The following is a 21,324-nucleotide window of genomic DNA, read 5'->3' on the forward strand; positions in this document are numbered from 1 at the left end:
GACCACATTCCTAAGGAGACTCCTGTTGTGGAATGCAGTACCTGTTAGGCAAAGCATTCTGTTCGCACTCCTCATATCTGAGGAGAGGGGCTGGGGGTGAAGCTCAGAGGTATTGCACTTGACAAGCATAGGTGAGGCCCTGGGTGTGCTCCCCAGCAGCACTTCAGATAAACCAGCAACCCAAAGCTGAGTAAAGCGGAAGACTCTGCCTGTGGTCCAAGGACTCGATGTCACATGGCCAAGTCCCCTCTGCTACCCCTGAACTCACACAGTCCCTGAAGTTGAGAAGAGATGAGATCTAGGAGCCAGGATTTAGTGTATACTGATGCTTAAAACCCCTGCTTAATCAGAAATTATCATAATAAAGAATCACGTATGCTCACGGTCGCAGAGTTTACACAGGACTTTCAGAGTACCACTGTGCAGGCCAGGCAGCCCAGAAACTGACTTTACCTACACAGTGGGTTTCAGATTCAGAACTATCTCCTCCCACTGTCCTTATATACTCTGATCAAGAGAACACATCATTGTGTGACCTATACAATGCACATTTCCATTTCTTATATCAAAAAAAAAACCACTTTCATGATCCAAATATCTGAAAATGGGAAGTTATTATTTCAGGGACAGTGAGAGAGGAAGAGAAGAGCCACACGAACAATTCGAATCTCTTTTCCTTTGGATCACACTTAAGTGGCCGTGAAGATATCCCTCCGGGATACTTGGGATATCTTAGAAACTTTCTGCATATGATTTAGCCTCCAAAGTCAGTGTAACTAACATTCCGGGTAGAAGGGTTGGGCTTACATTTTGGCTTTTATGGATCTGTAACAAAATCAGAAACAGAAACACTATAGTCAAAAGTAGTGTCCCTGCACAGCTCAGCCAGAAGCCCTGTTCACTAATGTACCCAGACAGTCTCCTTCCCTGCCTAGGCCTTCTCTGTGACATTCAGGCCAAGGGAAAGAAAGAACCCACAGGCTTCCCTATGCCTCGGGTTGGTTCTCTTTCTGGCTGTATTAGGAGGACACCTTTGCCAGCCTGGCTGATCTCTGAGGACACCTGCTGAGTGGACTTTCATTTCCATTCTCTCAGAACCCACTCCTCTCAGAAGCTGGCCTGACAGCACTCCTCACTTTTGGCCAACCAACTTGGCAAATGTTACCGTGTGTCGGCATCCCCAGAGAGGCAGAAGTGACAAGTGATGGTTAGACTGAGCAGAGAAATCTCTACAGCTGAAAACACAAGTCAAGACGATGTCCCCTGGGGAGATTCCTGCAGGGATATCCCCCTGAGAAGGCAAGACCACGCATTTTCTCTTTATTTAAACCCAAGGTGGCTTTGAGCAGTCACCTGCCAGGGGCAGTACATAAACAGGCATCAAAGGGACCCGCAGCAGGCAAAGCCCCACCACTCTTTGAAATGTGGGTGGCAGGGAAATGGGGCAGTTAGCTCTGTACTGTCACCTGGACGAACAGAGGGACAGGTGAAGTGCACAGAGCCCCGCACTTTAAGAAATGGGGGAAGAAACGGGTTTCTTTGGAGTACTAGAGTAGGTGTCTGGTAACAACAGTTGGATACCCAAATCCAGTTGGAACCCAGAGGACTGAACCCAGACGGCCACAGTGGCATACTGTCTTCATTCTGATCCTCTGGTTCTTTTCTCTCCTTGTTGGGAATCATAACCCCCAATTCAAAGCTACCCCCTAACCTTAAGATCTGTTTCTGAAGAAGCCACCAGCCTCAGACAGCCTTCGGCAGTTAACACCGCCTCAGTGGCTTGCAGTAATTGTACTGTTGAAGGTTGATTGAAAGCATTAACACGTGCGATGAATGAAATGTTACCTAATATCAAAGTCTTCATCCAACTTAATGATGATACTTGGAAGCAACCAGGCTGCATTTGGTTTTTACCCCTTTATGGATGCTCCCACCAGCGTCAACTTGTTGGGTGTGTGTGTAGGGGTGGTGGTGGTGGTGGGGTCTGTCATCATCCTTTTAAAAAGTAAATTTGAATTATCTTATAAAGTATAATTTCATCAAAAAGGTCAGATTGCAGATGAGACTTCTGTCACTTGTTGATTCTTTTGGAGTAAGTATGAGACTTCAAAATTTCCCTTCCCAAAGTTCAGGATAAGCCCAGCAGGGTCATTATAGGATCAAGGCAAAGTAGAATGGTGTTAAGCAAGTGATTAACATGGAGACTTCTAAACGAAAGGCCTCACAAGGACCTCCTGAATAGAATGCCTGAAGAAGATACTGGTAATGTGTTTGGTCTGGCAGACACAGAAGTCCTCTGGGTGTCCACATTTGCTCTGGGATACCATAGCGAAAGTCATCATTTTTGGCTGGTTCTGGGGCCCACCAGAGAGCCTTCAGCAACAGGATTGAGGGGTTCATTTCTTTCTTTGGCCTTTAAAACATCACAAAGCAGGTGACACCTCGCAGAGGAGCCTCTGGGGGAAGCAATGGGGAGAGCTCCAGGTTCCAGGCTATTGAGCACTAACCTACTTGCATGTATCAGAGCATAAATTGCGATCCTAATTTAACCACGCTTGCCCGCAGTTAGGTCGGTAAATAGCCTACAGGTGCTTTAATGGGGTTCCTCTGGAGCAAGATGAAGAACCACTTTAAAAAAAAACCAGAATTACAATAAAAACTTGAATTTTACTTTAAACTTAATCATTGGTAGTGTTCTTGTTCTCTTAATAAAATGATCATTTCAGATCCCAAAGGGCAAATTAAAATCATTTCAAGACATTGTTTGATCCACTCTCCACTTGCACCAGACACAGAAATCCACCAGTTCTGCCCAAGCTCTGGTTCCATACGACTGCTGCCTTCCGAGCTCCGGGCCCCACTAGCGGCCACACGACGCCCTGGAGCGGCAGGAGCGCGTCCCGTTTCCCGGGCGCGGGGCTCGGGCACAGCGGCGTGCGTGTCCCTAGCAAGCTGCAGACCGAGCGGCCCAGGGCGCTGGCGGCTCCCGCTCCTTCCCGACGCTCGCAAGCCAGCCGCCACCGCCGCCGCCGCCGGGGACATTGCCGCCCCGTGCCTGGCGCGCTCCAACTCCTCCTCGCCGCCCGTGACCCGGGACAAACTTCTGTCTGGGGCGCGGTCCCTGTCCCTGAGGCCAGCGTGGGAAACCCGAGGCGCTGCCGGGGCGAGCTAGGGTCGAGGGTGGCGCCCCGGGCGGTTGCTCCTGCCCGCCGGGTCCCGCCCGCATCTTGGCGGTGGCCGCCCCACGGAGCCCGCAGGCGCCGCGCAGGCCGAGCTGGCCCCGGGCCGGGGACACGGGCGCTCGCGCCCTCTAGCGGGCCGCGGCGGCTCCGGCCCGGCCGTGACGTGGGCTCCTTCCAGCCGGCCTGCGGGGCACCGCCAGTCAGTCGCGGAGCAGGAGCCCCGCGCGCAGCCGGCGCGGGCTTGGCCATCGGCGCGCCGCCGCCCGAGGTGGCTGGAGCTGCGGGAGGAGAGGCGGCGGGCTGCAAAGCGCGCGATCACGGCCACGGCCACGGCGCCGCGGGCGGCTCGGTCCCGAGGAGGGGCAGCGCTTAAGCGGGCGCAGCGCCGGATCCCAGCGAGGATTTGGGCTCGGCGGCGCGCCCTCCGCTGCCTCTCCCGGCGGCGCCAGACTCCAAGCGGGGGCCAGCAGGAGGGCAGGAGGACCCAGAACCCGGTCCCCACGCCCGGGAGCCGCGGCACTTCGGACTTGTGCAACTGTTGCCACTTTGGGGTCTGGTGTTTCGCTGCTGCTGTCGCGTCTACACTGGCAGTTGCGGCTCAGGCTCGCGTCCCCCTCGGCTTCCCGCGTCTACCGGCCGCCGCCGCCCCGAGGCGGCCCGGCGCGCACTCAGCACCATGAGGACACTTGGGACTTGCCTGGTGACTTTGGCTGGACTTTTGCTAACTGTGGCCGGGGAGACGTTTTCAGGTAAGCGGGTCGTCCCTGTCGTTTCTGGGGCGCATGGAACGCAGACGACTCCCGGGTGGAAGGGTCCGAGGCGAGCTTCGGGGCCGGGCAGGGGAGCGCAGGACCCGGCATCGCGTAGCGGGTGAGCCGGGCTGGCCGATGGCCGGAAGGAAAGCAGCCGCCGCGGAGCCCCGGGGCCCGTGCAGCGCACGCAGGAGCCCGCGGGACAAGTACGGGAGCCGGGAGCTCCATCTCGGGCCCCTGTCACCGCAAGGCCTGGACTTGTGCTCCGGGATCCGAGTCCCTGGGCGGCCCGGGCAGGAGCGGCAGAAAACTTTGCCTGAAGTTCCCAGCTGCAGCCGCCGGGAGTAGGCGCTGCGCGGGCCTCCCGACCCCGGTGGCGGCCAGCATGGGCTGCCGGTGCTTAGCTGCGCCCGTGGCGATCTCCCGAACCGGGTGATATAGCCTGCGATCTTCCCAAACCTGACCTCCCTGCTGCCCCCTGCCCGGCGCGGTGGGCGACCTCAGCGGGTCCCCGCCGTTGCGCGGTTTCGCTGTGCCAGCGTTCCCTTTCTGCACCGCGGGAGGTCTCCGCGACCCTAGAGGAATCTGCAGCTCCCCAAACCCTGGCCACTGTGGCTGGGCGCCCGGACCCCACCCTCGGCCTCCCTAACCGAGGGCCGCCACGGCCATAGCTACTTGGTAACCCAGCCGGGCTGAGCTGGGGGGTCGGTCCCAGCTGAAAGAAGGGGACTGGCTGTGTGCACCAAGCCAGGCTGAGGCTGCGCACTGTCAGGGTTCGCAAGCCCTAAGGAGGGCTTGGTGGAGACGGAGGGTTGTAGACATGAGTCAGGGGTCAGGCGCGAGACCGAAGCAGGCACAGAGTCTCAAGGCTTACTTCTACGATCTCCTGTCCCAGGAGGACACACGTGGATGCTTGGCAAACGCTGGCAACATGCGCACACATTGTCGTGTTTATCAGTTTCATGGATGTCCACACGCAATGGTGGCAGTGGAGTTTTGCCTTTTAAATTTTAATAAAAAGGCTGCGTTTAACCTTGAACACGAGTTACAAAACGGGGTGCTATGTTTTTCCGGGGGTGGGGTGGGGTGAGTAAGTTGGGCTTATAGAAATTTTTTGGTGAAGGGAACTTTCATTAAAGTAAGGAGTACGTTTTACAAACATTAAAGCCACCTAGACCTCTGGCCAGTAAAAGCATCAGGTTTGACTTTCTGGGCATCCTGGGATGCTGGTCCTTTGTATTCATAGGCACAGAAGGTTGTATCAGGCTTGGTCCTGAGACCCTTGAGCACAGTTGGTGGCAGAGATGAAAGGACCTGATACTTAGCCTGCCTTGCATTGAAAGAAACCCAAACCACTAACTTTAATAGAGAAACGCCTTTGCTCCAAGATCAGTATCTCCTTAACAATGTGAAAATTGCACGTGCTGAAGAGGCGTTAATGCACGCACCACAGAGCAGGCTGATATAAAGCAGATAAAGATTTTGGCTGCGTTCTTATTAGTGGATGTGTTAGTTTGGACGCCTTGTAACTCGTTGGTATTAAAAGCTAGGTCTGAGGGCCTTAGTGATTTTTTTTTTTTCTTTACTAATATGCCTAACTCTCTTAGAAGGGGTCTGTTTACATTTAAGCTGTGTCAAGGATCGTTGTGATGGAGTTTTAAGTTATGTGTCAGGGGGACAAAAGTATTCATATTGGCTCAGTGGTACTCTTCTTAAAGATAGATAAACCGATTCTTTGAACCAAGCTTTTGTTAACATTTATCCTGATTTTCCTTTTGGGGAAAAACTTACATTCCTATTTGTGGAGTTATATTACGACTGGAAGCATATTTGGAAAGCTAGAGTTATCATTCATTGTATGCTAGTGGGGAGAAGGGAAACAAAGGGCGGTATACAAATGATTGTATAGAAACGTTGAACATCCAAAACTTTGAAATTGGCAAGGTTCCTGTTTGCAAAAATTAGACTTGTTGCTGGACATGGAATGTCTCACCGCCCCCCCCCCCCCCAACACTTTGGCTTTTGGAGTGTACTTCCCTAGGAACATGATGGTTGTTGGGTTTATTTTGTGCATGTTGAGAAGATTAGTTTTGATGCTGTGACCCTGGCAGTTCCTTCTTCATACGGTTCTGCAGTAGCTGGCTGCTTTTCACCTGGTTTGGGAGTACAGTGAAACACAGTTAGAGCTAGATTGTAAGCTCCCTGAGGACAAAGTGAGCCCTCCCCCCTCCCATAAAACACTTAAGTTAGAGTGTTGGACCTGACAACAGACACTCACATCTATTTAGTAAGCTGCTAGTGTGAATCACTGCCTTTGACAAGCCTTGAGATTGTATATGATGCAGCTGGCATGAAAAGGAAAGAGAATGTGATTCTTGAAAGGCAGACTTTGATTGTAGCTCAGTGGCTGAGGTCTTAGCCAGGATGCTCAAAGCCCTGGGTTCTACCCCCAGCCCCTGCCCTCCTACAATCTGGGCTTACATTTTCCTCTTGGTGTCCATCTCATGGATGAAACCATCAAGTCTATGCATTCATCATTGCTTTCTTTCCTCTTTAGAATGGGTTTGGAGTTAAGACTCATTATCAGTCATCTATAGAATATAGAAGTGAGCTAGACTTTTTTTTTTTTTCGAGACAGGGTTTCTCTGTGTAGCTTTGCGCCTTTCCTGGATCTCGCTCTGTAGACCAGGCTGGCCTCAAACTCACAGAGATCCACCTGGCTCTGCCTCCCGAGTGCTGGGATTAAAGGCGTGCGCCACCACTGCCCGGCCTAGACTTTTTTTTTCTTTTTCCTTTTTCAATTCCAGACATCAGAAATGGACTCAGTAGAAGGTAAAAGAATTAAGATTTTAGATTTGGGCCCATGTGGATTTTATAATCCATATGTATTTCACTTGAAAAGTATTTTCCATCTTTACCTTTTCAAATTGTTAGGCAAAATAGCAAAGTTAACTGTCTATCTTTAGGCTTAGATTACTAAAAAATACCTTCTGTAAAAAGACACTAATAAAGGCACTAGGAGAGGTAAATAGCATTGCTTAAGCAACTCTTTTCCATGGTGAGAAGCCAAGGAGTTGGCAACCCATTCCTCTTTGACCCTGTTTTAAAAAGCCAACTTGTCGTAAGTGTTGGATAGTGAAGTGCTTAATTCTACATAGGAGGGAGGCTGATGTGTGAAGCTTGGAAAGCTCTGGCCTGCAGAAACAGGACAGACTTGGCTCTTGGTTTCCACTCTGGTGTTGGGGATATATTAAGCCAGCATAACTTTGTTAACTTTGGGCCCTTGACAGAAGTTTAGTTTTGACTCTTTCAAGGATGCTGGTGAGGAAATTGTGGAAATCTGACTAAAATCTGTGTTGGGTGTGATAGCATTGTGCTGCCTACCATTCATTTCTCAATGTGGGTAATTTTGCTTTGGTTACATAAGCCATTAATACTAAGGAAGCTATGCGAAGGGGGTGCTTAAACTCTGTTCAGCTTCTGCAATTCCTCTATAAGTATAAAATGATTTCAAAATACGGCCTTGCAAAGGACTGTTTACAGAGCAGCAGCGGGTCTGTTTAGCAGGCTGATATATTTTGTCTTTTTAGATAACCACTGTCATGACGTTTTACGTTTTTTTTTGTTTTTTTTTTTTTTTTTTTTTTGGGCTGCGTTCACGGGATAATTGATAGGAAGAAATACTTCCTTTCAATCAGCGAGCTGGAAAGGAATACGCCAGGAAATTACTATAGTGTTATATTCTTGGTGTTATGTGTTTGTGAAGAACTGCTTGAGCATAATAAATTGTTCTGATGTAGAAAATTACAGGTTTTAGTCTATGTTGGGTAGGGTTATTTTATGGGTTTTCAGATAAGAAACTCCTGACATAGGGTGAAGTATGGGTACTGGAATATTTCTAAATGATTTTTCCTTAAGGAACCAGTGGTTTTAATTATGTCTTCAGATTACATAAGCCATATATGAATGAATCATTGTCTTTAGATTTGGGAGAAGTTGGTTTTATAATATCAATACATCTGGGACAATTGTCTATTAAAAGTCCATGGCTATATTTAAGTCTTTCACAGACTGTAGTAAGTTCTTAGTGTTATTAGGGTGCCTGTATCCACTCTGGGGGAGCAGCTGTGTTTTAGATTAATATTGTTTACTTTGAGATTCTGTTTTATATTTTATTACATTTCCTAAGATTCTATATTATTTAAATACTTGGAAGTATACTTTTCCATTTTGGAAGGATGGGCGGGCGTTTTAACTGAGTCAAATATATTTTCTCTTTTGCAATGATTATTTTTATGGATATGTGTCTATGTATGTGTATGTCTGCCCATGTGTATGCTGATACCCAAGGAGGCCAGAAGGGGGTGTGAGACCTCTGGGGGAGCTGCAAGAACAGATGGTTGTAAACCATCCCATGCAGGTGCTGGGAACCAAACTCAGGCCCTCTTCAGAGTGCTCTTAGCCACTGAGCCATCTTTCTAGCCCCCCTTCCCCCCATGAGTTAAACACCTTTTTTTTAAACACTTTTCTAAATGTAAAACATTCTTAGGTGACATTTGCCATGTAGCTTTCATTCATTCTAAGATTCAGATTTTTGAAAACCAGCCTCTCCTCCAATTTCCTCGGTTTCATGTCTTTCTGTGCTCCTAGCTAGCTCTATGAATACAACGCAGAACTGCTAATAGGCTTATCTCATAAGCTGGGGGAGGGTTTAATTATGGCTGTCTTTCCACATGAAACATTTTTAAAAGATACCAAATTCTGTAAGACTCTGATGGTAAGAGGACACAGCTTTTCTGGTCTTGTAGAAATTTTAAGTTTAGTCATCAGAAAGTCAGAATTCACCCTATAACTTTCACAAAAAAAAAAAAAAAAAAAAACACCAGAGAAAAGTAAGTAGGGTTGTCTGTGTTGGGTGGAGAGAAGGAAGGATGTAGTCACCCAAGCTTCCTGCCCCACAAGGCACCCCATTTCCCTTTGGTGGGGCAGCTGGCAAGTCCAGGGTATAATTAAGGGTCTGGGAGTGTGAGAGAGAAAACTAAAATCAGAAAGCAGGAGGAGGGAGAAATGTTTAGTAAGACAAGACGGGCAGGCCCTGGGGAGACAGTCTGCATTTAGGTCCCCTGCTGTTAAGTGGGAACCTAAGAGAAGTAGTTTCCTAACACAGGAGAGATGCCACCCATAATGGCAAATAGCACTTCTGCGGGGGAAGGGAGCCCTGTACCCTCCTGCCTTTCCGTGGCTCTGGGATAGACGTCTCAAAACTCAGTGTGGGCAGGACCACCGGGACCCATCATTTCCAGAACTCTTTTCCTCAGCCCAGCGATGTGATTCTGATGGCCCTTGCCATAGCGCAAGGGCCCCTGGGAGCCTCTCCAAGTCATCTTGTCTCATGGCCATATTTTGAGACAAGTTGTTTTCGATAGAGGGCATCCTAAAGTGTGGTTCGTGGGCCAGCAGCAGCAGCAGCAGCAGCAGCAGCAGCAGCAGCAGCAGCGTTCAAGAGGATGGGAAACTTGCAGGTCCTCAGCTCTTCAACCAGAATCCCTGGGGTCAGGGGCCAGCATCATGATAGAACAAGTACTCCAGGGAATTCCGATGGGCCCAGGGGATCTAAGAAACAGGACTGTAAAAGAAGCCAGCTGGTCAGGTGGCCCTAACTGCAGCTGACAGAGAACAGGGGCCTAGAAATATAATGAGCATTGACTCCTTTCTCATACGCTGCATTTGCTTCGTGGACATCCAGATGTTGGGTGTGACTACTGTCACTGTCTGCAAGTGAGACCAATGGTGTGACGCTTCAGATTGCAGGCTTGCTCCGGGGAAGACATTAGACCCAGCCGGACACGGGGTTGAAATCCAAAAAGGGGCTGAAGGGATGACTCAGATGATTGCTACACTTCAGTTTAATGTAAAGGTTGAATTAAATTCTCCAGGTTGGAAGTTATAGAAGATACTAACATCTGTCGGTTGTGTATTGAAACAGTACTCTTAATTCCAATAAGTATTTATTGCCCACCTGCTGCTTCCATGGCCCCTTGATAGGGTCAGATAAGGGTGAGCAGTTGTTACACTTTAAAAAGTTGTCCAATTACTTGGGCTTTGCAGGTCCACCAAAAAACTAAAGAGGCAGGGACATCTCTGGGGCCAACCTGGAGACCCATGGCGTGATGGTCCGAACTTTAGTGCAGAACTGTGGACCTTGGATTTTGGAAATATACTGAGCTTCCAAACAGAAAACAAAAGGTTCTTGTTTTCTGTTTGAAGTGTTACTGTGTGTGCGTCTGAAATCAGAGCCCAGCTTCCTGTGGACACCAGAGGCGATCACCGCATCTCTGGCATTTAACAGGAAAAGGAGAGGGAGCCATGGTGCTGCCTTGCACATTGACTTGAACACGTCCAGTGGATGTTTTCTCAGAAACAGGGGCTTCTCGGGGTCTAGCCCATCTTCTGCTGCCCCTTCTCTTTCCTTGCTCTACCACTAACCACTAGCTCTAGCTGTGTCCCCAAACCCACCTCCCTGAGCAGGGACAGGCATCCCGGACTCTGTAATCTATGGCTGAAGAAAGAGACAATGAGTGGTTGGCAGCTGTCCACCTGCTTCATATATTATTTTCCAGCTCTTCATTATAAAATGGAAATCGTCTGTGTAAGCTGCCTCACTGGGACTCAGCACTTGACCTAAAGACAGCTGTTGGGCTGGTCTATGGCCATCATCCCCGTTCTCCGCTCGCCTTGGTGCTTGTCTGATGCGCTGAGTTAATCTCTGTAGAGAGGTGGAACTGAGCAGGAGCAGTTATTTGCAAACCAAATCAGAGTTCTTGCTAACCCTTGGAGCCCAGCAAACCCCATGCTGAGCAGTCTGTGTAGGTCTGTGGCACAGTTGCCCGGAGCCACCCTTCCAGGAACAGGAGCTTTCTGTATGGCATTGTGGGTTCAGGTGGGAAAGTTAGGAAGTCACTAAAATTGGCTTGGAAATCTGATCTAGCCATTGTCCTGTTTACCACTCAAAGCCAATGAGTCATTCCTGACTGTACAGGAAGCCCAAGCAAGGCGGGCAGAGGGACAGGAGGAGATGACTGCAGCTTCCTGTAGCCCTGGGGACCAGAGCAGCGGGCATGGCCTTACAGCCAGGGTGAACGACGATGATTTCAGGACATTGGGAGCTAATGAATGAGGGCCGAGGAGCCACAGACCTGCTTGAACAGAAGGCTCCAGAACCTTCCTTGGGTGAACAGGCCACTGCTTAATAATGATGATTTCAGCAAGCCAGAGCCTACAGGAAAGCAGAACATTCACCTTTTACGAGCTTCAAGGCAGAAAAGCTGATAGAGCATCTATTTGTTTTCAGATGCGTGAACATTTTTAATCACTTGTTCAATATGCAGAAAGCAAATTGATTGCAAACAATCAAAAAAAAATGTTTCTGCCTGGCTTCCTGTGGCCGTCTGAGGCCTCATACATTTCCTGGCTTCCCTCTGTGGTATTGCAGCGGCATCATGATGGGCGGGCTTTCACGGTGATCAGAAGGAACTGGACCACTCTCAGTGTGGCGGGATCCTCTCCATCTCTTCTCTTGTAACAATGGCGTGCCTGAAATGCACTCACTATATCCTGACTGGATATACATTTATAAAAATGGGTTAAAGCATTCCTTTAAAATAAATACTGCCAATGCAAAAGGTCACATGACGGAACCGTGTTTAGCATGTAGTAGTTGTTCAGTAAATGTGGGTTGGCGTTCCCCAGAGAAGAGAAAGCTAAATCATTTACTTACTTACTTACTGCTCCCCTTTTCCTGGTCCTATCAAGTTTGACATTTTGAAGCCGTTGGAATAACCATAATAAAAGAACCAGGTGTGGGTTTATTACTGCTTGGTGCTGCTATCCGCTGATGAGTGTAGAAAGGGTCTGCTCACTACATAAAAGGTAACAAGTGCCACCTTTTGGTAATTAAATATGCAGAAGTAAGCCTGTCATTTTATCACATATAATAAAAATTTATTTTAAAAAATAAATTTAAAAGTAGAATGTTGGTATAATACTGACCACTAAAAAAAAAAAAAAGGAAATTTATTATGCAGTAGATTTTTTTTGTGTGTGATTCTCTTTCCAGGGGGATTTGGCTTAGTTGGTGGTATAGGAAGGGGCGTACTGATGGACTGACTGGCCAGGTGGTTAGGTCAGGAAATCGCTCACCTCACTAGCACAAGGACCTGAATTTGATCCCTAGAACTCACAGGAAATGCCGAGCTAAACAGTGCAGCTGTGCCACAGTGCTGAGGAGACCTAGACAGGAGGATCCCCAGGGCTCACTGGTTATCTAGTCTAGCCCAGTCGGTGAGCTCCAGGCCCATGAAAGAGCCTTTCTCAAAGGAAGCATTCCCAAGAACACCTGTGCACACACGCACGTGCGCGCGCGCGCACACACACACACACACACACACACACACATATACACGGTGCACATTTGCTCATGCACTTGCACCTGCAGATGCACATGCACGCTCAGGTTTGTCAACAAGAAGAACTATGGCGTCACCACGAGAAGGTGCCATGGTGGGGAGAATGTGCGCTCTCTCTGCTGCTGTCCTTCGTTTCAGTCACGGGACTTTCCAAGTTTGTTTGTGGTTGCTGTGGTGAACAACGACATGGCCAAGAGCAACTTGGAGAGGAAAAGAATCATTTGGCTGAAGGTCACCATCAATTGTCTGGGAACACAGAGCAGGAACCCAAGACAGGAACTGAATCAGAGGCCTGGGAGGAACACTCTTCACTGGCTTCCTAAGCCAGTGTCTTTATTCAGCCCAGTTCCCATGACATCACTCACAGTGGGCTTACGTGTAGCTAGAGTTTTTCTGCCTAGCCCACAGTCAGGACAAATCTCTCTCACCCACCAGTTCCACAGCCTCTCAGACCCAACCAAGTAAACACAGAGACTTATATTGCTTACAAACTGTATGGCCGTGGCAGGCTTCTTGCCAACTGTTCTTATATCTTAAATTAATCCATTTCTATAAATCTATACCTTGCCACATGGCTCGTGGCTTACCGGCATCTTCACATGCTGCTTGTCATTGTGGCAGCTGGCAGTGTCTCCCTCACTCAGCCTTCCACTTCCCAGAATTCTCTTTTCTCCTTGTCCCGCCTATACTTCCTGCCTGGCCACTGGCCAATCAGTGTTTTATTTATTGACCAATCAGAGCATTTGACATATAGACCATCCCACAGCAGGGCTGGGCCTGCCTACATCAATTAACAATTAAGAAAATACCTCATGAACATGAATACAGGACAGTTCTTCACTTGAGGGCCCCCAAAAACCCAGATTAGCCATCACAAGGATGAAATTACTTTTACCTCCACAGAGCTCTGATTGGATCATGACAGTACCAGGCTTTATAACCAAATCCCCATCCTTCACTGTCCTGCCCTCTCAGGTGATAAAATGTCATAAATGGAGGCCCTACCCACAATCATCCCAAAGCTGTATGTTTTCTACTTTCTTTGACTGTGAGAGCATGCCCACTGATTAGAGTGTATTTCCACATGGGCCCTGGCATTCATGGGTGCATTCTGGGTCTGCTGTAAGGCACAAGGGTGCCACACCTTTGCACATCCACCCTGATGGTTGTAGTCAGGTTAGCAAGAGGAGAACAGAGGAAATTGATTGACAGAAGTTTGAGGCCACACAAGGGCTTTCAGCCCGTAAGATCCAAAGCTGCAGAGAGTCTGCTCACTTTCCAGCTGACGTCCAGGGAACATGGACAGTCATGTAGAAACTCTAGGGGTGATACATGGAGAAGGGAGATCCAGCAAGGTCCATCTGTCTCTTTTCCTTGGCCTTTAGATATGAGGCAGGGCTCCTCTGGCAGGAAAGTTGGGGAGGGGATATGGCTGTCTAGGACAGGAAGCAGTTGTCGTAACAGGGATTACATTTCCCTTGGTGCTAAGGTGAGGACCAAAGCGCCTGACCCCATCTCAGATGGAAATATTCCTTTTTCCAGTTACCTGTCCAAAATTTTTTATATTTATTTGTTTGCTTATTTATTTATTTTATTTATTGTGTTTATGTATATGTGTGTGAGCACATTACCACAGTGCATGTGTCTGAGAATCCGTGGGAGTTGGTTCTCTTCCCAACGTGTGGGTCCTGGGTATTGAACTCAGGCCATCAGAATTGGCAGCAGGCACCTTTATCTGCTGAGCCACCCCATCAGCCTGGAGTTGAATTCTGTCCCCACCTCTGGACAGCCAAGGGGCCTTGGCAGGCATTTCATTTTACTGAATTTCAGTCTCCTCTCCTGGAATGATCCTTGTGGGATTACTATAACTATAGAGCTGTGTTAGCAACCCTCTCGAGGGATCGTGGCTGTGTGTGTGATAGTCAAGATGGGGGCATGGGCCTTGTTGTCCATCCTCCATGTGTCTGATGGGTTTATCAAACAAATTTCCCATTTCTATAGGTCAAAAAAGGTGGCATTTTGCTTGTCATTCTTCGGGCTCAAGCTAAGGGGTCTCCATCCTTTCTGGGGCTTTAGCAGCTGTGGTTCCAGGTATCTGGATATGTGACATGTAAATGCGTCTTGTGGTTACATACATCTTTATCATGTCAATTTTGTCTCAGATCCCTGAAATTAGCTCCATGGTTACCTCAGAACAGGCCCTGTGGAAAGCCAGCACTACTGAGGCCACAAGGGCAGAGGTAGATAGCTGCCACAGAAGGCAGTGAAGAGCAGGTACTTCGGCATCACCTGTGGTGACAAGAATTCAGACTCCTGGCCTGAAAAGGCTCATTGATCTCTGGAGCAGGACCACAAAGACAGGAAGAACAGCAATGCCAGGAGCTACCGAGGAACAGCAGGGACATGAATCCACGGCCCCTAGACAGAATTAACCACAGTCCCTCTCGCCAGTGTTAAGGAGCATCTAAGATTCACTGTAGGAATTTACGATCCCATATCACTCATCCCCTCCTGCCCCGTGTGTGTGTGTGTGTGTGTGTGTGTGTGTGTGTGTGTGTGTGCGCATGCACACATCAAACCCACACTTTGTGGTGTCAACAGAGAGAACTGAATCCAGACACAGGTTATTTTAGAGAAACAGTACTCCATGCCACGCTTCCTAGCTGATGTCCCTCTAAGGAAGGTGGCATCATTTTGGAATGTGGAGGGTAGAGTCGGAAGGGGAAAAGACAGTTCAGTGTTTTCAGAACACTCGCGGTTTTAGCTCTCTCCATTTCCAGATCTGAGCTGTGTTTGGAGATGACTCATTCAGGGATAATCATGAGACAAGATAATCTTTGAAGTATTTTGGGACGATTGCTTCCCTGCGCACACTCCTTCATCTCATGTTCACTGAAACATATGGCCAGTGAGGAATAATTTGCCTCAGGGGGTCCCCTAAGCGAGCATAAAGGCTTGACATTTTGAGTTCCTTCCCTGGTCTGTTCAGACACTTGAAAATTTCCCTTCCTTGTCATTTTGGTCAAGGAAGAAAGGCGCTTGTCAAAATGTGTCTCTAGCAGAGGCGGCTCATTAAGCTATCTTTCCTATGACGTCCGTAACAGGCCATCACCTTGATAAGCTGATCTCTTTGCATTCAGATTTCCCATTTGTAAAATGAAGGTGTTTGATCCAAGGACCTATAAGTTCTCTTCAGTTGCTTAGAGAGTCAGAGGATTGCCTGGTATTTCTGTCTCAGTGTAGCTTGTCTGAAGTACACAGCACATGACGGCAGCACCTGGGCCAGTGGGTCATTGTTGACCACCGAGGTTGGTCTAGACGCTTGAAACACTGGAACCCAGAAGTGTGTGATGGAGCCTGAGGTGGCTGGTGAAGAGAGGGGGCGGCTGCAGGGACTGTGGGTGTTTTGATGAGCACATCTGCCACAGGCTGGAACTGCTAAGTAAGTACAAGATGCTTGGCTGTTTTTCTCTGCACTGGGCAGCACAGTTGCTTGTCTCCGGTGCCACCAAGGGCTCTGCATGCAGCAGCTGGCCTGTTTAGGGCTGTGATCTCCAATGTAAAATTAGACAATATAGACAAACCTTCGTGCAGAGGCTTAGAATAGACAACAGTGATTGATCACTACATATTGAACCCACATTATGTGGTAGTGCTGAATGATGAAAACTTTGCTGTGGGGATGAAACACACTTTTGTACTCACCCCACACAGGGAACTGATGACAGACCCAAGTACAGATACCACCAAAGTCCAGCCTGGTGAATCAGTGAGTTTGTTTGGGGTTACTTACAAGAATATGGATGAGGGGTTACTTATAGGAGCAGAAAGGACTCAAAGACAGCTGTATCTCCCAAGCCCACCCCAGGATGGGTGACAGCTCACAAAGCTGGGGACCTGAACACACTGCACAGCCTGCAGGCAGCTCAATAGTTTGGAGAGCGACCTTTCTAGGTGCCACAATGGGTCTAAACCTTCCAGGCAGCTAGGCTAGTTTCTGCATCTTCTTCCAGGCAGCTGGGCTGGTTTCTCTGCATCTTCCAGGCAGCTGGGCTGGTTTCTGCATCTTCTTCCAGGCAGCTGGGCTGGTTTCTCTGCATCTTCCAGGCAGCTGAGCTGGTCTCAGTTTTCTTCATAGCTTTTCTCCTCTCAGCCTTGTTTGGCTTTTCCCTCTGAGAGGGACTCTTAGCATTTGTTTACTCCGACAGGGAGGAGCATAGTAAATCTGGTCAGTTTCAGGGAGTTGTTGAAGCTGTTTTTCAGTCGTTTATCTCTCTCCTTAAGAACTTGCCCGCAGGATGGAATGTTTTGATGATGCAATGTTTTGATCTTGGGGGAAACTGTTACCCAACATCTAGGTGCCACACTGTGAGGATATGAGATTTTCAAACTTACTGGATTTGTAGCTAGAAGCTGGACTGAGAGAACCTATAGAGGCCCAGAGAGGTCAGAATGTCTCCACCCCTGCCCAGCATGGGTCACATGATCTGAGAACAAAAGTGATGTATCTCAGGACCCATGAGGACAGTTACCTTTTCCTGAATATATGAAATGTAAAACAAAACAAAACAAAAACTTTGCAAATGTAGTATGATTAGAATATTGTTGAACAGTGCTGTATTATAGAACACGTACTCAGTTCTATAATACAGCACTGTTCAACAATATTCTGAGTGTGTGTGCTATAGAGATGAATGGTGGTGTGTTATAGAGTTGAGTGTGTGTGTTATAGAACTGAGTGTGTGTGCTATAGAGTTGAGTGGTGCTATGTTATAGAGTTGAGTGTGTGTGTGTGTGTGTGTCATAGAACTGTGTGTGTGCTATAGAGCTGAGTGGTGGTGTGTTATAGAGTTGAGTGTTGTGTGTTATAGAGCTAAGTGGTGGTGTGTTATAGAGTTTAGTGGTGGTGAGCTGAGTGGTGGTGTGTTATAGAGTTGAGTGTGTGTGTGTGTGTGTGTGTGTGTGTGTGTGTTATAGAACTGTGTGTGTGCTATAGAGCTGAGTGGTGCTGTATTATGGAGTTGAGTGTATGTGTGTGTTATAGAACTGTGTGTGTGCTATAGAACTGAGTGGTGCTGTGTTATAGAGTTGAGTGTTGTGTATTATAGAGCTAAGTGGTGGTGTGTTACAGAGTTTAGTGGTGGTGAGCTGAGTGGTGGTGTGTTATAGAGTTGAGAGTGTATGTGTTATAGAGCTGAGTGGTGGTGTGTTACAGAGCTGAGTGTGTGTTGCAGAGCTGAGTGTGTGTGTTAGAGGGCTGAGTGGTAGTGTGTTACAGAGCTGAGTGTGTGTGTTAAAGGGCTGAGTGGTGGTGTGTTACAGAGCTGAGTGTGCGTGTTAGAGGGCTGAGTGGTGGTGTGTTACAGAGATGAGTATGTGTGTTAGAGGGCTGAGTGGTGGTGTGTTACAGAGCTGTGTGTGTGTGTGTTATAGAGCTGAGTGTGGTGTATTAATAGAGCTGGGTGGTGGTGTGTTACAGAGTTGACTGTGTGTGTTACAGAGCTGAGTGGTGGTGTGTTACAGAGTTGACTGTGTGTGTTATAGAGCTGAGTGTGTGTGTTACATTTTAAAGGTCTATGACCTGCTGGGAGATTTCCTTTTGGACCTTAGTTCTGAGAGAAGGAGCGATTCCCGTGAACAGTGTCTTCTTGGCAGGCCTTGGCATGATGTCCTCCCACTGACTTTCCTCCTGTGGGTGTTGGAAGCAGATTCTCAGGTAGCTCTACTGTGGTGGCGATTCTCAGACTGAGGAGCAGACGTGGCCAAGCCGCCCCACATCAGCTTTGTTGGTTCTTCGCACAGGGAAGTCATGTGAGCACTACAGACCAACTCCTCCAAGGATCTTTCCCTCTGTGGTATTTCTAAGGAGTCACAGGCAAAGTCCCCCAACTCCAATTGGAAGAGTTTCCACTCCCTGGCGGTGCCGATGGCCCTGTGATTGGGCTGCAAGGGAAAACAGGCTGTTCCCAGGGGAGGAGCGCGGATAACATCAAACCCGAGCAGCCGAACACCCGATCCGTCCCGGCCCATTGATCCGGTTCTGGATCCTTTCCCTGGCCTGATTCCTAGTCTCCGCTTCGTCTTCCTCACCTTATTTTAATGTGCTTTTCTTTTTTTATATCTCATTATACTTATTATAAATGCAGGAAATCTTTTGGGAACTGGGTGGAGGTGGCAGAAGAGGAGTTCAAGCCTTATCGTTTATTCGAATCATTATTCTAAATGTAACCCACCCCCCCACCCCCCCGCTTCTCTCAGCCGCCCCACCCCCCGCTTCTCTCCGCCCCCCAACAACCCCTCCCCCAGCAATGGTGAGGGCGTGTGAGGATTGCATGTGCAGGAGCAATGGTGAAGGCGTGTGAATGATGATTGCATGTGCAGGGGCGATGGTGAGGGTGTGTGACGGATTGCATGTGCAGCGGCGATGGTGAGGGTGTGTGACGATTGCATGTGCAGGGGCGATGGTGAGGGTGTGTGATGGATTGCATGTGAAGCAGCGATGGTGAGGGTGTGTGAATGTCGATTGCATGGTGCCTGGGACCTTTCCTGACCCTCCGAGGCTGTTCCCCAAGGTGCCGTGCATATTTTTCCTCTTTTGGTTTAGTGTGGCCTTGATGTCCCAGAACGTTCCAGAGTGTCACACTGACAGTGGGAACAGCTGGCTTGGGCTCCTTTCCCTCTTGGGCCCAAATCCCTGCTCTTATCTGCACTTGTGTGTGTCATATTTTTAAGCTGTGTTTAGTATAGTTTTCATGTTGTTAAAAATAATTGTAAAATTGTTGTAGCCCAGTACTGTAATGTACTTACTACTATTTTACACCCTTTGAAATAGTAAATTAGAAAGATGATGCTCAGCTCTTAACAAACTGAATAAAATTAATTGGATAGCGAATTCTTCATATTTCCACGAGCAAAGAAGGGCAGGACGCTCTCTGCTCCGTGGTTTCCAATTCTAAGCAGAGTTGTGGTTTTGTGATCCCTTGTGTTTTGCATCTGGTGATCTGATGAAAGCAAAATGGTTTGTTCTATTTTCTTATAGTATTGCTGTGATAAAATACTCTGACAAACTCCATTTAAAGAGGCAGGGGTTTATTCCGGCTTGCAGTTCAAGTGTGTTGTCCGTCATCTTGGGGGGGGGGGGGGGTTCGAGGCTTGCAGTGTATTGTCTGTCATCTTGGGTGGGGGGTGTTCAAGGCCAAAGAAGCTGGAAGCCGCCCATGGAATCTACAAGCAGGAACAGAGAGGGCTGAGTGCCTGCTGCTCAGCTCCTGTTCTCCAAATCACTCAGTCCAGGGTCCTAGCCAGGGAGTGGTGCCGCCCACGGTGGGCGGGGCCTCCACCCTCAATGAATAACATCCAGATAACCTCCCCACCAGCATGTCCAGAGGTCCATCTCCAGGTGGCTTGAGAGTCTATCTAGTTAACTGTTGACGCCATCACAAGTGTAAAATCCCTTGCTAGTGATTTGGGGGGCAGGAGGGGGGATGCTTTATGAGGCTGAGGAGACAGATTGTCCAGACAGTAAAATCCTTGCTGTTCAAGCATGAGGCTGTGCATTTGATCCTTAGAACCCGCATAAATACTCCCAAGTGTGGCCGCACATGCTTGTAGTCCCGGTAGCGGGTAGACAGAGACAGGCAGATCCCCAGGGCTCACTAGCCAGCTAGCCCAGCCTTCTTGGAAAGTTCAAGGCTGGTGCAAACCCTGGCTCATAAGACAAGGTGTATAAGTGAGGTATAACACATGAAGTTGTCATCTCACAAGTGCACACATTTGTACCTACACACACACACACACACACACACACACACACACATGCATGTACACATACATGCACACACACTCACATGAACACATATGCATATACACATGTACACACGCATACACAGTCACATGCACACACATGCATACACACATGTGCACACACACATACACACTCACATATACACACATGCATACATACACACATGCACACACATGCACGCACATGGTGTAATTGAAGTGTGTTTTTAAGACTTTACTGCTGGCTGAGCTGAGCAGGCCTCAGGTGGCTGGAGACTCAGCTCTCACGTCCTTTGGTAAGTGCAGTGTGTGTCTGTCTATGAGAGAACTGAAGACAATCTAAGGCTGGTGTCTGGGGAGGATTCTCTGCTAGAAGAGACTCCAAACACGTACTTCGTTCATCCGAATCAGTCTTTTGTGGGATTATTGGGAGAATGCCGTCAGAATAAACTGCGTTAGTAAAAGTGAACATTGAGCAGGTATTAGCCTCTGCGGAATGAATTCAAAAGCTTTTATTAGCACATATTAATTGTACATATTAATGGGGTTTGGGATGATATTTCCATACATGAATATGCCTTGCTTTGATCAAACCCACAGTGAACTCAAAACATGAATTTAGACTTTTTCCTAAAGTGACTTAACCATAATAATCCCCAACCTATACACATTTGTTTACGTGCTTATTCCCGAGCCAATGGGGACAAAGCACGGTCCCTCTTTCTCTCGAGGATGCTGACCCCAGGGCTGGCACTTGGGATACTGAGTCCTGTTCGGTTCTGTTGCCAAAAGGCAGATAATCTGTGTCAGATCTTCTGATTGTGGCTCAAGTCGAAGAAAAATAGATATTCCGATATTTCGAGGACCTAAAAACGTGAAGGTTGGGAGAGGTGATATGAAAAGTTGCTTTCTCAGCTGTGCATGTGGCCACAGTAACATCCCGTCTCTTGATGGCCTCGTTACTTGGGTTTCATCTTTGAATCACATCTGTTCCCTTCATTCTGGGTCTTCCACCCTCTTCCCAGGTCTGCTTTTAATTCAAATAAACTTGCCAATAGCCATTGCTCTCCATTTTTTTTTTAAATAAGTGAGAAATGGCCAGTTGGTTGGCATGTTTTCTTTTCTGGGATGAATTTTGAATGC

At 48.1% G+C, this 21,324-nt stretch overlaps 1 protein-coding gene across 1 annotated transcript in view; it reads left to right on the forward strand.

Annotated features, from left to right (window-relative positions):
- Window positions 1-3,455: 3,455 nt before the first annotated feature.
- The window catches only part of Ptprm (protein tyrosine phosphatase receptor type M), a 715,625-nt gene continuing 697,756 nt past the window's right edge, over window positions 3,456-21,324 (forward strand). Inside the window, exon 1 of the mRNA XM_052750180.1 lies at window positions 3,456-3,931. Coding sequence (XP_052606140.1) covers window positions 3,859-3,931 — 73 coding nt within the window. The 5' untranslated portion in view covers window positions 3,456-3,858. The remainder of the gene's footprint in view (window positions 3,932-21,324) is intronic.

The sequence above is a fragment of the Peromyscus californicus genome, unplaced genomic scaffold, assembly GCF_007827085.1.
Source record: "Peromyscus californicus insignis strain IS unplaced genomic scaffold, ASM782708v3 Scaffold_21__1_contigs__length_65335640, whole genome shotgun sequence".
Classification (NCBI taxonomy): Eukaryota; Metazoa; Chordata; class Mammalia; order Rodentia; family Cricetidae; genus Peromyscus; species Peromyscus californicus.